The sequence below is a fragment of the Schistocerca serialis genome, chromosome 3 (genome assembly GCF_023864345.2).
Source record: "Schistocerca serialis cubense isolate TAMUIC-IGC-003099 chromosome 3, iqSchSeri2.2, whole genome shotgun sequence".
Taxonomy (NCBI): Eukaryota; Metazoa; Arthropoda; class Insecta; order Orthoptera; family Acrididae; genus Schistocerca; species Schistocerca serialis.
The window spans coordinates 553,845,573-553,862,398 of record NC_064640.1 but is presented as its reverse complement, the minus strand read 5'-3'; the positions used below and the strand labels follow the sequence as shown (position 1 = coordinate 553,862,398).

Genomic DNA, 16,826 nt, shown 5'->3' with positions numbered 1-16,826 from the left:
GTGTGCCACCAGCTGTGCCATTTCCTCAACTATGTCTCAAGGCTACTACCAAAAATATTCACAATTTTCTGCACTTCCCTGGGAAGTTTGTGGCTTAATTAATCCATAATATCCTCCCCTTCCATGGTTGGATCTAGGTATTCTAATTTACCTTCACAAAAAGCCTTTATCACCTCTTGGGAATTAGTATAGTTTTGGCCAATATTTAGCTATGAACCTGGTGTCAAATTTTTCAAAGCTTGTACACTTGTCAAAGGATTTAATGGCCCATCCACATGCATACCCTAAAAGCAGCTGAAATACTACAGACTCATACCCTAAAAATCAATATGCTGCAGAATTCTTGAAAATATTTTTAAGATCAACTATAAGAAATTCCCTTTGGACAGAAAAGATTCTGTCCACAAATAAGTATGGATTTAGAAATTACCTCTGATGCAAAACTCAGCTTGCACTTTTCTTGCACAGTGAACCATGGATAAAGGGGCAACAGGCAGATTCCGTATTCATAGATTTCCATGAAGGGTTTGATATAGTGTCCCACAACAGACTGTTAATGATGGACCAAGCATACAGAATAGGTTCTCAGATATGTGAGCGGCTCTATGACCTCTTAAATAACAGAAATCAGCATGTTGTCCTTCACAGAAAGTGTTCAGAGAGAAGGGTATTGTCAGGAATGGCCCAGGGGAAATGTGTTAAGACCACTCTTGTTTCTATAAAAATATAGATGATCTCATGGATAGGTGAGCAGCAATCTGCAACTGCTTGCTGATGATGCTGTGGTACACAGGAAGGATACAAGATGAATTAGACAGAATTTCTGTTAGGTGTGATGAACAACAGCTTGCTCTAAACATAGAGAAAATGTAAGTTAATGCACATGAGTAGGAAAAACAATCCTGTAATGTTTAAATACAGTATCGGTGGTGTGCCATTTGGCACAGACAAGTTGAGTAAATATCTAGGTGTATCATTGCAATGTGATATGAAATGGAACAGGCTTCTAAAGATGGTAGCAGGGAAGGCATATAGTTGATTTCCACTTATTGGGAGAGTTTTAGGAATGTGTAGCTCATCTACAAAGGAGACCACATTTAGAGCACTTGTGACCCATTTTTGAGTACTGTTGGAGTCTTTGGCATCCCAAAGCAGGTCTGATTAAGGGAAGACATCAAAGCAATTAAGAGATATGCCACTAGATTTGTTACCAGCAGTACTGACCAACACATGTTACGAAAATGCTTTGTGAACTCAAGTGGGAATTCCTGCAGAGAAGACAACATTGTCTTTCTTTTTTTCCTTTTTCACAAAACACTATTAATAAAATGTAGAGAACCAGTATTCGGAGTTGACTGCAGTACAATTCTACTGCTGCCAATGTACATTTCACATTCAGACCATGAAGATAGGAGAAACTAGGACTCATACAGAGGCATATAGACAGTGATTGTTCCCTTGTTCCACTTGCAAGTGGAATAGGAATGAAAATGACTAGCAGTTGTAGACGATACCCTTCACCGTACACGATATTGTGGCTTGCACAGTATTACGTACATACAGATGTGCCATTGTAATACAGTCATGTTCTGTCATTCACTTCATAAGCTTTTTCTTACATTCATCAATGAAGTCTAAAGGATGCACTTCACCTGTGGGATTGAACTTTTTATCGAAGAGAAACAAGACTACTGCAGCAAGAAGTTGGACTGAATTTACTAGCCCTTTGGTTCATTCTTTGCTCAAGATAATTGATCTTTTCTTGTATCCCTTCATGAACCCTTACCAAATTTTCACATCTTTCTTTTATCTGAACTCCGTTAAATACACTATCCTCAGTCCATGAATCAACTTGGTCATTAATTTTAATAAGTTCCTCACTTACATTGCCATCAAATTGTTCACATTTATCTGTTATTTCTCCCTTAAACCCCTCTAATTTACTACCAAATTCCTTGATGAGCTGCACTAACCTTGTTTCAGATTTTCTGTTCATAATCAGCCACTTTGCCCATATGCTCTTTCAATTCTTTGTTTGATAATGTCATACTTCGCAATATTTATTGTCAATATTCCTTGGCAAATTTTTGAACATGTCATGGTTTGACTTATTCACTGTCCTCATGTCTTCCTGCATGATTATCATCATGTTAATTATATGACTCAACGTGTCATCTTGTGCATTACTCACTTCAGGTTTTACTAGGTCTAATGTGTATTCCACTTCTGCTCCCCCTCTCAACTGTAAATGAGCACCATCTTCATCTCTATTCATGTCTGAATTTCCAACATGTTCACTCAAATGCTCTTTCTGCATGTCCTCTTTAGTATTTGGTTGCTTGTCATTATTAGATTTGTCCCAGTCTTCTTTTACCATGCCTGCCGTGTTTGTATTGTCCCCTCCCCCCCCCCCCTTTTCAGGAATCCCCATCTTGTCTTCCCCCTTATCACCTTTGTGCCTTCTGTCTAGCACTGTTCTAACCTCACACATCCCTTCTATTTTTGATGTAAATAACTTAATTTTAAAAGGAAAAATAGATCCCTCTTCAATTTCAAAATATCTTTATTTAATTTATTTATACAATTAATTCAAATCTATACATTATCCCACACAGAAAATTACATTTATTACCATTTTTTGTTGGGTTTTAGACAATCAAAAGAATGTTCAGTTGGTGAGCTGGAAGTACAATGAAACAAATGTGGTAACTTCAGATATAACTAGACATGAAAGATGAAGAAATTTAAATGAATGTTTACATACTACTGATTAGATATTATCTGGTTACTCTGACCAGTTCTACAGTAAACAATAGCATATTAACTTTAATATGTAAATTTAGTTACATACTGCAGACTACTCTTAATATTTTAATTTTGCTTACAATCTTACATATCTAACTTCTTAATGAACATTTTCCTGTCAACATTTCAAGGCCATTGCAAAATATAATATTTGTCTTTTAACATTCAGTCTTAAGAAATAGAAAAATACATTTATGTATTACTGTGGCTCTGTAGTCAATAACATTTCTCCACATAATTTAAAAAGCATTGTGGTAGCATTTTATATGAATGCTAAAGAAAACAATAGATAATAAAAATTGATTGACACACTGAGTGGAGAAGACTTGAAATAATGAATAAATATTTCACAACCAAAAATTTTTCATTAAAAGTTTTACTGTTTTTATTTTTTCAAGACTTGTATTTGATTACATAACTTGGCTAATCAGTGTTTATTAACAGTCCTGCAGTCATACTTAACAATTTATTTCCCCCTCTGAACTTATTATTTCTGCCAAGAAGTTATAAAAACAAATGTACTGTAGCTCACTTTCATTCTGTAGTGAATGTATTCATGAACATAAATTCAGCATTGTGTTCAGGGAACATGCGACATCAATGAAATGTGAAAAATTTAATAAAAGATTATCTTAATTAAATTTTGGTATTATCATTACATTTCCTCATATTTGTGCAGAAAATTTTATCATTTGTGTGAATGAATATTTAATAAAGTGATTGAACTGCTCTCCATGTATTGATTATCACACAGTAATCAAATGTAACGCAGCGCAAACAACACATTCAACTGTGTGGTGATTATTTTACTGCAGAACATGCTGAGACAACACAAACATCTGTTCTCTGCACCCATATCACACAAAAGAGCTTGTTTCATAATAAAATAAGTATTTTCACTTTCTGGATTTTTCTAGATCAGTCCGGTATGTAGAACCTACAGTTTATAATGTTTCCCATTGCAATGTATGACAGTCTCTCCATTTTATTACATTAGAATAAGAATGGAAAGGTTACTGATCATGCAGAGCTTTAAATGCATTATTTCTTAATATAAACATTCACATGCATGAAAGTATTTTATTACCCTATTTTCTGGATACAAACATTCACATGCATGAAAGTATTTTTATTACCCTGATTTCAGGCATTTATAAATACTTGTTGAGTTTGGCTGGAATCTCTCTCTCTCTCTCTCTCTCTCTCTCTCTCTCTCTCTCTCTCTCTCTCTCTCTACACACACACACACACACACACACACACACGCACACACGCACAACTTCAGTCTCTTTGCAGCTTCTCTCCACATCTACATTTCTATACTACTCTATGCCCTCTCCACACATCAATGTATGGTTATATCAATTAATGAAATTAAACTGTAAAACACCTATCACACACAAAGCCCTTAATAACATAGTAATTTCAGCACTGTGAGCTAAGTTGCCTACAAGGAAGGAAGCACAAACATTAATATACATTCAGATATATACAAAAGGTCATGAAGTAAAGCTGCAGGTTTGCTATGTTTAGCACAATAATTTAATTCCATCACATAGTCTTGACTTAAATCATCAGTTTTTTAACTGAAGTTGTGAATGTCAATACTTTCCCACTAATGTTGTTCTGTCATAGATAAACATTAAAATTGTGGTTACAGATGAGATCATGAAGATATGCTTTTGCTGTTACTGTCCAACCAACTCCATTAAAGTTCAAAAGCACTCTCTCTTTATTACATGTCCTTGTTTTTTATATTCTGCAGCAGTAGTTCTGTTGATAAGGTATGGACATTCAACATTAGCTCACGAGTTCTCTCCACAAGTGATCCCACATCTTCTTTCTTCAGTCCTGTAGTGTCTATTGGTGGAAGGATGGTTATGACAGCTTTTCCTACAATAAAGAAGTTACTTAAACATATCATAGATTCCTTTTTAAAAATTTTATGATTAGTGGTGAACAGAAAACCTAATTGCTATTTTTTATACACAATTTTTCAATGGAAGTGTCCTATGAGATCACTCATGAAAATATGTTCATATGATACTCTCAAAATGCCTGTTTGTTATTTACCTACATAATTGAAATGAATATGTGCATACCTCTAGTGAACTTCAGTATTAATTTTTGGATAGGAAATTAAAGCAGAGGCAGAATATATTACTACCAGGGGTTCTATTCAGGAGGGGAGGGAGAGGGGGAAGGAAAATTTTAGAATATATGTTCTATCATCAACATCTTTGTGGGGGGTGCGATGAGAGAAATGCCTACATTCCCTCCAGGTTTTTCTTTCTTCTGTTTAGTATGTAGACATCCAGCCTGTGGAAGACTTTCTGCAGAAAGTCACGCTCAAGCTCATCAATATGGGTTGATCCTCATGTTACTTCCACTGATGAAAAACCTGGAAACTCGTATCTATATATGGTTTCAGTAAATTGTTCTTTGGAAGGGGAGGGGTTTATCGGCCCCTCCCTTCCCCATCACCCTTGAATTCACATGTGCAAGGAAGTGTGAGGAATGGCAGCTTGCTCTAAATGTAGAAAATGCAAGTTAATGCAGATGAGTAAGGAAAACAAGCTTGTAATGTTAAAATACAGTATTAGTAGCATACTGCTTGACAAAGACAAATCAATACAATATCAAGGCATAAGAGAGCAAAACAATATGAAATTGAAATAGCACATAAGGACAGCAGTGGGTAAGGCCAATCGTAGATAACAGTTCATTGGTAGAATTTTAGAAAAGTGTACCTTATCTACACTGATGGAAAAAAAAATCACAACCCCAGAAAATAATTAACATAGAGTTATGAAATTTTGGGAATACATTTGCCTAGGTAACATATTTAAGTGGTTAACATAGAAAAATCACAGGTTAGTATATGCATGAAAAAGTCACTGCAAATGTGAAATGCTGGTACATTAATAACTGGTGTAACCACCAGAATATTGAATGCAAGCATGCAAATGTGCATGCATTGTATTGTATTGTACAGGTTGCAGATGTTGGATGTGAGATGTCAGTTTGTGTGCTGGAGTTCCATGCGTGTTTCAATCAGTTGGTTAATTCAGGCATGATTGATGCTGTTTGTGGATGATGTCAGAGTTGTCATCTGATGATGTCCCACACGTGATCAACTGGAGAAGGATCTGTTGATCAAGGAGTCCAAGGCAAAATGTTGACACTCTGTACAGCATGTTGTCACAACAGCAGTGTGTGGGTGAGTGTTATCCTGTTGGAAAACATCCCCTGGAATGAAGTCCATTAATGATAACACAACAGGTAGAATCACCTGACTGACGTACAAATTTACAGTCACAGTAGGTAGGATATCCACGAGAGTGCTCCTGCAGTCATAAAATCGAACACCAGACCATAACTCCAGTTAAAGGCCCAGTGTGTGTAGCATGCAGACAAGTTGTAGATCCAGTGGGTGTAAGATGCAGACAGGTTGGTTGCAGTTCTTCAACTCCTTCTACAAACACACAGCCATCACCGCACTGAGGCAGAACAAGCTTTCATCAGAAAACCCAATGGACCTTCAGCCTGACCTCCACTGAGCTCTCGCTTGACACCAATGAAGTTGCAAAGGGGGGCAGTTTGGGGCCAGTGGAATGCACACTACAGGGCATATGGCTCAGAGCTGTCTTTGAAGTATGTGATTTGTAATAGTCTGTTGTGTCACTGTGATGCCAACAGCAACCCAAATTTCTGCTGTGGATGCAGTATGATATGCCACAGTCATATGCTGAACATGATGGCCTTCCCCCTCGGCAGTGTCACAAGGCTATCCAGAGCCCAGCCTTCTTGTGACCATACTTTCTTGTGACCACCACTGCCAGCAACCACATACAGTGGCTCCCAAGTCCTTCTGGCATATCAGAGAAGAAATATCCAGCTTCTTGTAGCCCTATTACATCACCTTGTTCAAACTCAGTGAGGTGATGATAATAACATCTTTGTTGCCCAAAAGGTATTCTTGACTAACATCAGCATCAGCTGACCATGTCCAATCTGAAAGTGGACTAACACTCACAACTGTTACAGCATGTATTTAAAGTAAACCTAATTTGCATCCTCATAGTGGCAATACTAAAGCCACTCTTGTGCAACTGGCATGAAATTTAAATAAATATCATCTTTCAAATTTAGATACATGCCTACCAACTTTTGTTTATGTTGCACATCTCCTTCTTAGTGTTGCATTCCTTTTTTTCCCTTTTTTCCTGGCAGTGGATAAACGAGACCGCAAACAGAACACTACGGAGACCCATTTTTGAGTGCTGCATGACTACTTGGGATCCCCACAAGCTTAGATTAAAGGAAGACTTTGAAGTAATTCAGAGGCATGGTGCTAGATTTGTTACCAGTAGGTTCGATCAACACACAAATATTACACAAATGCTTCTTCAACTCAAATGGGAATCTGTGGAGAGAAGACGATATTCTTTTAGTGAAACACTGTGGAGGAAATTTAGAGAACAGGCTTTGAAGGTTACTACAATACAGTTCTACTGCTGCCAATCTAAATTCCATGTAAGGGCTGCAAAGATTGTTCGGTTGGTTTGTATGAAGGAGGGGACCAAACAGCAAGGTCATCGGTCCCATCGGATTGTGGAAAGATGATGAAGGAAGTCGGCTGTGCCATTTGAAATGAACCATCCTGCCATTATTGCCTGAAGTGATTTAAAGAAATCACAGAAAACCTAAATGAGGATGGCCGGACACAGGTTTGAACTGTCATCCTCCCGAATGCTAATCCAGTGTGATAACCAATGTGCCACCTTGCCTGGTTGCCACAAAGAGAAGATAAGAGAAATCATGGTTCATACAAAGACAAACAAACTTCATCAGGTTACCTTCCATTAGGAAAGTTGGTGCACTCAGTGACTGTGATATTATTTATGAATTATAGAGCACAGCAATCAGTCGTCCTTTTTTGTAGGTTTTATTTGGCAAATCCAGATTTCAGCTAGTGCCTAGCCATTATCAATGCTAAAAGTACAAGTAGTACATGGTCAGGCTATACTATAAAAAGTTACAACTCACGGCATAACCTATATAGCTTATACATTAGATTACATTCCACTATTTTCTAGTCTCAATACATGTCAGTTCCCTGTTGTTCAGGCATCAGTCACAGTTCTTTGAATACTACTTTATAAAGAAGGTAGGCAGAGATTTGAAGTGGTCATGATAATGAGATCAGGGCTATGTTTGTGAGAAAACAAGTGATGAGTGATAGCTCATATCAGTTACATTTTGAACTTGCCAATTTACTTTCGCCTTTAACCTTCGACACAGTACTACATGGTGATAGGAACACAGTGGATAATGTGGTACATAAAGCAAAGCAAAGACATCATAATAAGATTCTGAGCTTGGAAAACAGGGCGATAGTGAGTAATGATGATTGTGTATCAAAGTTCAACTTCTTCCCAAGAGTGTTGAATTTAACTAACATTATTTTTGATCAGAGTGAAATGGAAATCCTTAGTAAGGGTATGAAGTTTAATGTAAATAAGAAAGTGGATTGTAGGGCTATAAAAGGCTTGTGGTCTATACTAAGTATGCCATTGATTCACTGAGAGTGCCAAAACTTGATCAGAATAAGATTTGTTTAGCAATTATTATGAATGAGGTTAATAAACCTGTCCCCAATTCTATAAAGGAGAAAAGACTTGTTGAAACTATCAATTCTAAGCTTTCTGAAAGTGATGCCATAGTAACTAAGGCAGACAAAGGGGGAACAATTGTGATAATCGCAAAAGATGTACCGCAAAAACTAAAATTCTTTGAAGATAATAATATTAAGAAAATCGATAGCGTCCAAAGCTCACAAGAAACTGCTTGATCAGTTAAAAACCTGCAGTGAGATAATATCACCAAGGGAGGTACAGAGACTAAAGGTTATGAACACCGTGGCACCCACACTCAGGACATAAAGACGGCTATCCAATATGCCCGGTGGTAGATGGTAGTAGTAGTCCTTTCCATAAAGTGTCTGGAAAAGGCCTGCGGTCTCTTAAAACTCATTATAAATTCTATAACCAATTTTCCATTAAAAATAGTATCAAACTTATCAAAAAAATTAGAAATACACCAATAACTGATGAAATGAAATTTGTTTTTCTCAATATCGTCAACTTATACACAAACATATCTATTGATAAAACTGTGCAGGTCATTCAGCATAATTTAATGGAACAAAACAAGCTTTCTATGAGGGAAGTAGATGAATTCATTGGGCTACTTACCATAATTTTGAAATTTAACTACTTTAAATTTAACGGGTACATTTATTCCCAACACGACAGTCTCAGTATGGAAAGCTCAATATCTGGAATGCTCGCTGACATCTTTATCAATCACACTAAAAAACAGACCCTTTTCTAAAAATCCTTTGTTGGCAGACAAAATTGTATACTACTTTAGGTATGTAAATGACACACTGCTGCTAATACAGGGTAACGATGATGTCATCAACACTATAGAAGCCAAATTTAATAACTAGCATGAAACGATTAAATTTGTGTGTGAGACTGAAACAAATAAATCTATTACTTTTATAGATCTATCAATTCGGAATGAAAATGGTAGGCACACATTTGTTATCTTTCACAAAACGACTTGTACTGATGGAATTGTGGATTTCACTTCAAACCACCCAGTTCAACATGATAAGACATTTTTCAATTTTGCTATCAATTGGGTGTTCAAAATTCCACTGTCAAAAGGTGAACATGATGATGAAATGGCAACAATAAGGCACATTGCAAAAGTGAATAAGTATCCACATGACTTTGTAGGTACTATATACAAGAACACAGCTAATAAATTCAAAAATAGGATGACACTTTAAAATAATATGGCTTCTAAAGAAAATACTATAGCAACTATCTTTAGAAAGTGTATTTTGAAACAAAAAATAAGTTAGGGTGTATTTTGCAACACACTGTAGATGCAAAGAACATATTTCATGCTTCTGGAGTTTATAAAATTGATTGCCTGGACTGTAAGATCTGTTATGTTGGCGAAACAGGAAGGAGGCTGGAAACTAGGTTTGGGGAACATGTCACATTGGGCAGAAAGGATACCATGGAGAAATAAAGTATGGTTGCTCATTTACTTACAACAAAACATAAGGTCCCAACTCTGGCATCTAATGTGAGATTGCTGCATAAACGTGAGAAGGGCAGGTTTCTCGACCTCCTAGAAGAGCTGGAGATCTTTTGCCATCACAAGAATGTCGACAGCAACCTGATTAATGATTTGGTCGTTATGAAAAATGCACTCTTCTGGGAATTGTTTGGAAACTTGTTGCTAGGAAACAGTATAAGGTTTGACCTAGAGGGAACAAAGTAGCTCCTGCCATCTTGCCAATATGTAGCAGCCATTAGCATAATACTGTACGAGTATGATGGTTATAACATTGAACCTACAGCACTTTCCCCATGGCATGTTAGTTTAGATGCATATACATTGTTAATAACAGCAATTCAGTGTACTGATTTTATTGTATTTATAATTAAAATGTGGTTGAAGTGACACAGAGGTTAGTACTCTCTACATCTGTAATAGAATGCCAAATCACACCAACCATCCATCTTGCTAACATTTGGCACCATCTACAAACAACTCAGTTAATACTAGGAACAACATATCTATTATGATGATTAAATAAAGAGAAAAATAATACAAAGATAACAAAATTTAAATCAGATCAATTCCAATAGTTACATGTGCCTCCTTGTGTCTTGTAAATAAATTTAAAAAAAGGTTTTACCCATCTGAAATTACATATGTGTTTAGAGAATAAAAAACAACTGACTAACAAGGAGTGAACCTGGAAATTTCCTTATATTTTCTATGTTTACTGGCAAATGTGGAAATAAGTCGGTCAGCAATTTAAAGAATTTTACTTATGTTTTATTTTGTGTAATTCCCATGCATATTGGAAGTTTTTTACTTTCCTTTGAATGTTATATATTATGTATTTCATATAGAGGGCGTCATACAACCAATCAATGTGTTCTCCACACAGCCTACCTTCTTTATACAGTAGTATTCAAAGAACTGTGACTGATGTACAAACAACAGGAAATTGACATGTATTGAGACTAGAAAATAGTGGTATGTAATCTAACGTATAAGCTATATAGGTTATGCTGTGAGTTTTAACTTTTTATAGTATAGCTTGACCATGAACTTCTTGTATTTTTAGCATTGATAATGGCTAGGCACTAGCCCAAATCTGGATCTGCCAAATGAAACCTACAAAAAAGGATGACTGATTGCTGCAATCTATAATTCATAAACAAATAGACTTGTTTTTCTCTCACTCCAAGTGGAACAAAAAATGACTAGTAGTGGTACAAGGTACCCTCTACTATGCACCACATGGTGGTTGGCAGAGATGCCAATAAAACTTCATGGTAGTGAGAGGAGAGAAAGCAGAAAAAATCTATAGCTGAAACAAGCTTACTATTCTAGCTGCCCCTGTACAAGCTCATCATGATAAATGGAAATTCATTGTAGCTCAATGTGTAGTCACAGGAAATAACTGTCAAAGGAAACAGGTAAATAAAGAAGTTTCTGTGACTGAAACGGCTTGGGTCAGTAATGAGGTACTTGTCACCTACGATTTATTTGGTGCAAACTATTAAAAGAGAAGCTATGCAGCTAAGTGAACCTAGTAGCTATTATGAAATGAGGCCATTGTACCAGAAACTGAAATTACAGAACATGAGTCTGCGAATTATTTGAAGATATGACAGTGGCCAAATAGGATCAATATAATTTGTGTTGCAAACATGACCGATGAAGTATGTGGCAGCATATTGCTCCAAGACCTCAGACTCTTTTTCATAGTACTTTACATTCTCATTAATGAACTTTCTGTGCCATTGTAAACTGATTATTGGTCACTTCTTTGGCAGTGAATACTATTCAGTACTACTGATATCTTTTCCTGAGGATATGACATAAAAATGCAGAACATGGTATTCCATGAGCATTCAAGGGGATTAAAGAATATTCTGCATATGCATCTGTAAAGGTTGAAAGAATGTGATTCCTCACCACTGAACATTTCATTTGTTCACATCAAGTATCAAAGACCATACATAGAATCAAATAAAGGAGAACTTAATGAGGCACACAAATAAAGCAACAACAGAAAGGAAGCAAGAAATGCAAGTGAATAAAGAAAATATGACCAATGATTAAGCCAGAGAAACTCACTGAAGTGTTGATGATAAATAAATAGAGGAAAGGAGGGTCTCACAGTATAGTTATGATGAATTGTTCTCTGATGAAAATAGGAAAATAGCACGCTTGTTAGTTGCCTCTTGGCCTCCACATTCTACAGCCTCTTGCCTCATAGCCATCTATAATAATGCCCCATGACCATACTTATCCAGTACCCAGACTCTCTTTCCAGCAGTCTCCCATTCCTCTGTCCTGTGTCCCCTCGAAATTCACTGCCAGGCACAGGTGCTGATGGCTGCCTAGGTCTCTCCCTCCAAGCCTCAGCCACTCTTCCCCAGCTCTCTCCCCCACCCCCTACCTTTCCAGCCTCAACCACTCTTCCCCAACTCTCTCTCCCATCCACCACCTTTCTGTCCTCACCCACTCCACCCATCATGTGTATGAGTGTTTTACCCCTTACTCCTTAAATTATATAATTATAAAAGTTGAATATTATTCTCGCCTGTTAAAAGTTCATGCTTGTGACATCATTTTGGTAAGAAGGTTTTTTGTTACACATGGACCATAAGCAATGGCATATCATGGTTTCATATTATGAAAGGATCTGGAAATTGGGAAGATTGAAGAAAAAAATGACATGTTTTCAACCACCAAAGAAAACCACATCTACAAACATTCACAGTTGTTTCATCTGTGAAACAATAATCCATTCAGATTGGTAAAGACACTTAGTTCTGTGACTTTATAATCACATTAAAGGTATCCTTTAACAGTGGGCTTATCAACTGTAGAAGATGTATTCAAGGAGATAAGAATGCCACAACATTAAATGGTTATAGATCTGTTGCATACATATTACTTACTAGGACAAGAGGAGGGATAGAAATAAGCATGAAAGAGAATAGAAGACATTTTGAAAGCTAAATTCATCATACATGAAGTCTAAAACAAATTAGATGTGAAGTATTATCATTGAGTGAGTGATGGGCAAGATTTGTAGGCCAGTAATTAACTATTATACTTAAACAGATAATTTTTAAGAATAAAAATAATCAGTCATCAGCTGCACAATTTTTATTAAATTAACTTCTTGACTAGTTTTGGCAAATTAATTTGCCATCCTCAGAAGATCATACAATTAAGCTTACATCAGAAAGCAACTGTCAAGCAAACTCTGGACAATGGAGTCCTACAAAAACAAAAATTTAGTGACTACCAGGTTTGGATCACAATTAACAGCTGATTAAAAACCATAAGTACAGTAAAAGAAAGATAAACACACAATTATTAAAATTTTTACATAATACTGTCAAGCAGTTAAAAAGTAACATAAAAATGTGAAGATGTGGTGACCAAAAAAACTTTGTATTATAAGTAAAATATTAAACCACCATGAGACATATGATGAGCAACAAGAGACTGATAGTTTGACTATGTAAGATTTTACATATATAAGAAGCAATGAATGTTCGTGTGCCTAAAAGCTTTCGAAGACTAAGACAAATGAGGGTGCTTGTGTCTATAACTTAAGTCAAACAAAACAGAACATCAGTCTTCAAGAAATGGAACACCTTTAAGACCTTACATCACATGCTAATGAAGTGTATAAATTTATACACGAAAGTGACATAGCTTGTACAAAGGGCTGAAGAATGGGTACAATGATCAGGTTTACTGAAGAATCAACTGATTGTGGTGCCGTGAGCTGACAGAGAAGTGGTGCTACATTGAACTTTCCAGTATCTTGACATAGAGGCTGACCGCTGGATACAAGTTTTCAGTGGCACAAGTAAGTGGGCGCACCCTGGCTGACAGTGGTTATAAAAAGGGAAGTCCTAAATGCTCAACAATGAACAAGCTGCAAGATTTTGATAAAGTTCGATATGAAGCTGAAACTGAAAAATAACTTTATGTTCCTCCATCAAGTGATAATCAAATATGGAAATTTGAATGTATTACTGCAATTCTGATGTAGAGCCAAAAATATTAAATAACCTAGCAATATGGCCTTGTTTCACATGGGTACGTATCACCAGACGACTTGTCTAGCAAAGTGGTAATTTTACTTATGGGCCACTGCATAAAGTTATGATTAAACTCCAGGGAACAGCATTAGGTTGCTCAATATCATTACTTCCATACAACTTAAATGATGCTACACCTGCACGTACATTTACTCTCTGCAAAAAATTGTGAACTGCACGGCTGAGGGTTCATCCCCCTGTACCAGTTATTAGGGCTTTTTCCTATTCCATCACATACTGAGTGAACAAAAAATGATTATTTAAATTCCTCTGTGTGTGTTGTAATTAATCTAATCTTATCCTCATGATTCCTGTGGGTGCGATATGTATGGGTTGTAATATATTCCTAGAGTAGTCATTCAAATCCAGTTCTTGAAACTTTCTCAGTACACTTTCTCAGGATAGTTTCTATCTATCTTCCAGGTCAGATTTTTCAACATCTCAGTAACACTCTCCTTTGACTATTTGTGCTACCCTTCTCTGTGTATCCATTGCTAGTCCAGTTTGGTATGGGTCCCACACACTTGAACAATTTTCTAGGTCATGTTGCATGAGTGATTCGTAAGCATTCTCCTTTATAGATTGATTGTGTTTCCCTGGTATTCTACCAATAATCTGAAGTCTGTTACCTTGCTACCCACAACTGGGCCTACAGATCATTCCACTTTGTGGCCCTCCAACTTGTTACACCACATACTTTTAGAGTTTACAGGTTCCATTTGTGATTCACTAACATTATATTCATAAGATACTACGTTTTCTTTTTCATTTTGTGAAGTACACAATTTTACACTTTTGAATATTTCAAATAAGCTGCCAATCACTGCACCATTTTGAAATATTATCAAAGTCTGGCTGAATATTTGTACACCTTCGTTAAGACTGTATTTCATTGTAGATAATTGCATCCTCTGCAAAAAGTGTGGGGTTACTGTTAATATTGTCTACAAGATCATTAATATACAACAAGAACAGCAAGGGACCCAACACACTTCCCTGTGGTACACCTGAAGTTATTCTACATCTGTCGCCGACTCCTCCAGTCAAGATAACATACTGTGCATCCTCCCCACCAATAAATCCTCAGTGCAGTCAGTGATTTAAGCAGCATACACTAGGAAATTTCTCAGGAGGTACAGAATTATCTTTTCCATATTTAGTTTCCATTTAGAGTCAGATGTCATGGCAATGATGGACAAAAATGGTTCAAATGGCTCTGAGCACTATGGGACTCAACTGCTGTGGTCATCAGTCCCCTAGAACTTAGAACTACTTAAACCTAACTAACCTAAGGACATCACAAACACCCATGCCCAAGGCAGGATTCGAACCTGCGACCGTAGCAGCAGCGCGGCTCCGGACTGGAGTGCCTAGAACCGCACGGTCACCGCGGCCGGCGCAATGATGGACACAGCAAGCTACCATGCCATCCAGTCCAGCATGTATCAACATTAGTGAAACATATATCAAAACCTCTTCAGCAGTTTCTGATTTGAGCGTGAACGCACAAACAGAAATTGTGTTGGGGGAGTTTAATTTATAATATGTTTAGAACAAAAAGATATGTACAGATGTACATGTTCTGGTAATGATAATTTCTTGTGGCTCAATGGCCTTCACTTCATGTCCATAGTGGGCAATATGGACTTGATCCGTGAAGTTGTGCAGGCAGCTGAAAATGTACAAACCCCAGAACACAACATGAAAATAGGTTACATAACCATGACAATGGCATTTTCGAGCGAGTGGAGAACTGTTGCTGATGCAGGGAGCAGCGAAGATCAAAAGACACCCTTGACTGTGCAAGCAGCATATCACACTGCTAATGATGTCATCATATTAATCAAAGTGAAGATAACTGACACGATGGAAGTGACTCTGATTTCCCTGCACATAGATGGCAGCAGTGGCACAAAAACAAATACGAGCTAGGCTGTCAAAGTAATGAACACAGGCCCAAGCAATGGTCATAGAGCCATGAACCAAAAGTGACGTATGTGAACCAGTCTATTAGCCATCAAAATCTCTACAGTTGTAACTGAGATTAGTCTTCCAATACAGACAGAAAAATGTGGTGGCATGTGGATGACTTCAAGGAGTTCTACAATTCACTGCTAGATGGAAATGGCAGATGCCTTGACTTCATCTGCTCTCATTCCTGTTGTGATTACTGATAAGATCTGATGGTAGTTTGCAAAGAACAAAATGATGAAACAGCCCATAGGGCTACTGCTGTTATGTAAATTTTGCACTGTTCTGTGTAATGCTTCAATGGATATTTTATGGGACCTCAGAACCTCATCTCAAACAATGAAAGTGGATTCCTGGATAAATTTATGAGTATTACTTTGCTGTGAAATATTAGAGACAGTTTAAGTGCTGTCAGCATGAAATTTCAAGGGACATTTGACTGTAGAATGGGCAGGTTGTAAACAACCTGTGATGTTCATTCCAATGTGGTGTGGTAGTTGTGTATCCTTACATCTATCACCATGAGATGGAAAAGGAATAATTTTCACAGCAGCAGGGGACTTGAATTCATCATAGTTCAAGTTAGCATGCAACATTTATAAATTATATACAAAAACCATCCTCATAAATCAATCTACATATTAACAAATCCAGATCAAAACCACTACAGTAGCCCCTGATATTATCCCTAACATACAGACCAAAGCGAGCAAGTGACTTTCATTTTATATATTTAGAGATGAATGCTCGAATGACAGAAATTTACTATTGACAATATTAAAATACATCTAAGATGGTGCTGTGCAGATAACATTA

General features: G+C 36.8%; 1 protein-coding gene across 3 annotated transcripts in view; it reads right to left on the bottom strand.

The window, feature by feature from the left end:
• Positions 1–3,985: 3,985 nt before the first annotated feature.
• LOC126470446 (1-acyl-sn-glycerol-3-phosphate acyltransferase alpha-like) overlaps positions 3,986–16,826 on the bottom strand; it is a 790,262-nt gene continuing 777,421 nt past the window's right edge. For all 3 annotated transcript variants that reach the window (XM_050098282.1, XM_050098283.1, XM_050098284.1), the window contains one exon: positions 3,986–4,698. In XM_050098282.1, the coding sequence (XP_049954239.1) occupies positions 4,541–4,698 (158 nt within the window). In that variant the 3' untranslated portion in view covers positions 3,986–4,540. The remainder of the gene's footprint in view (positions 4,699–16,826) is intronic.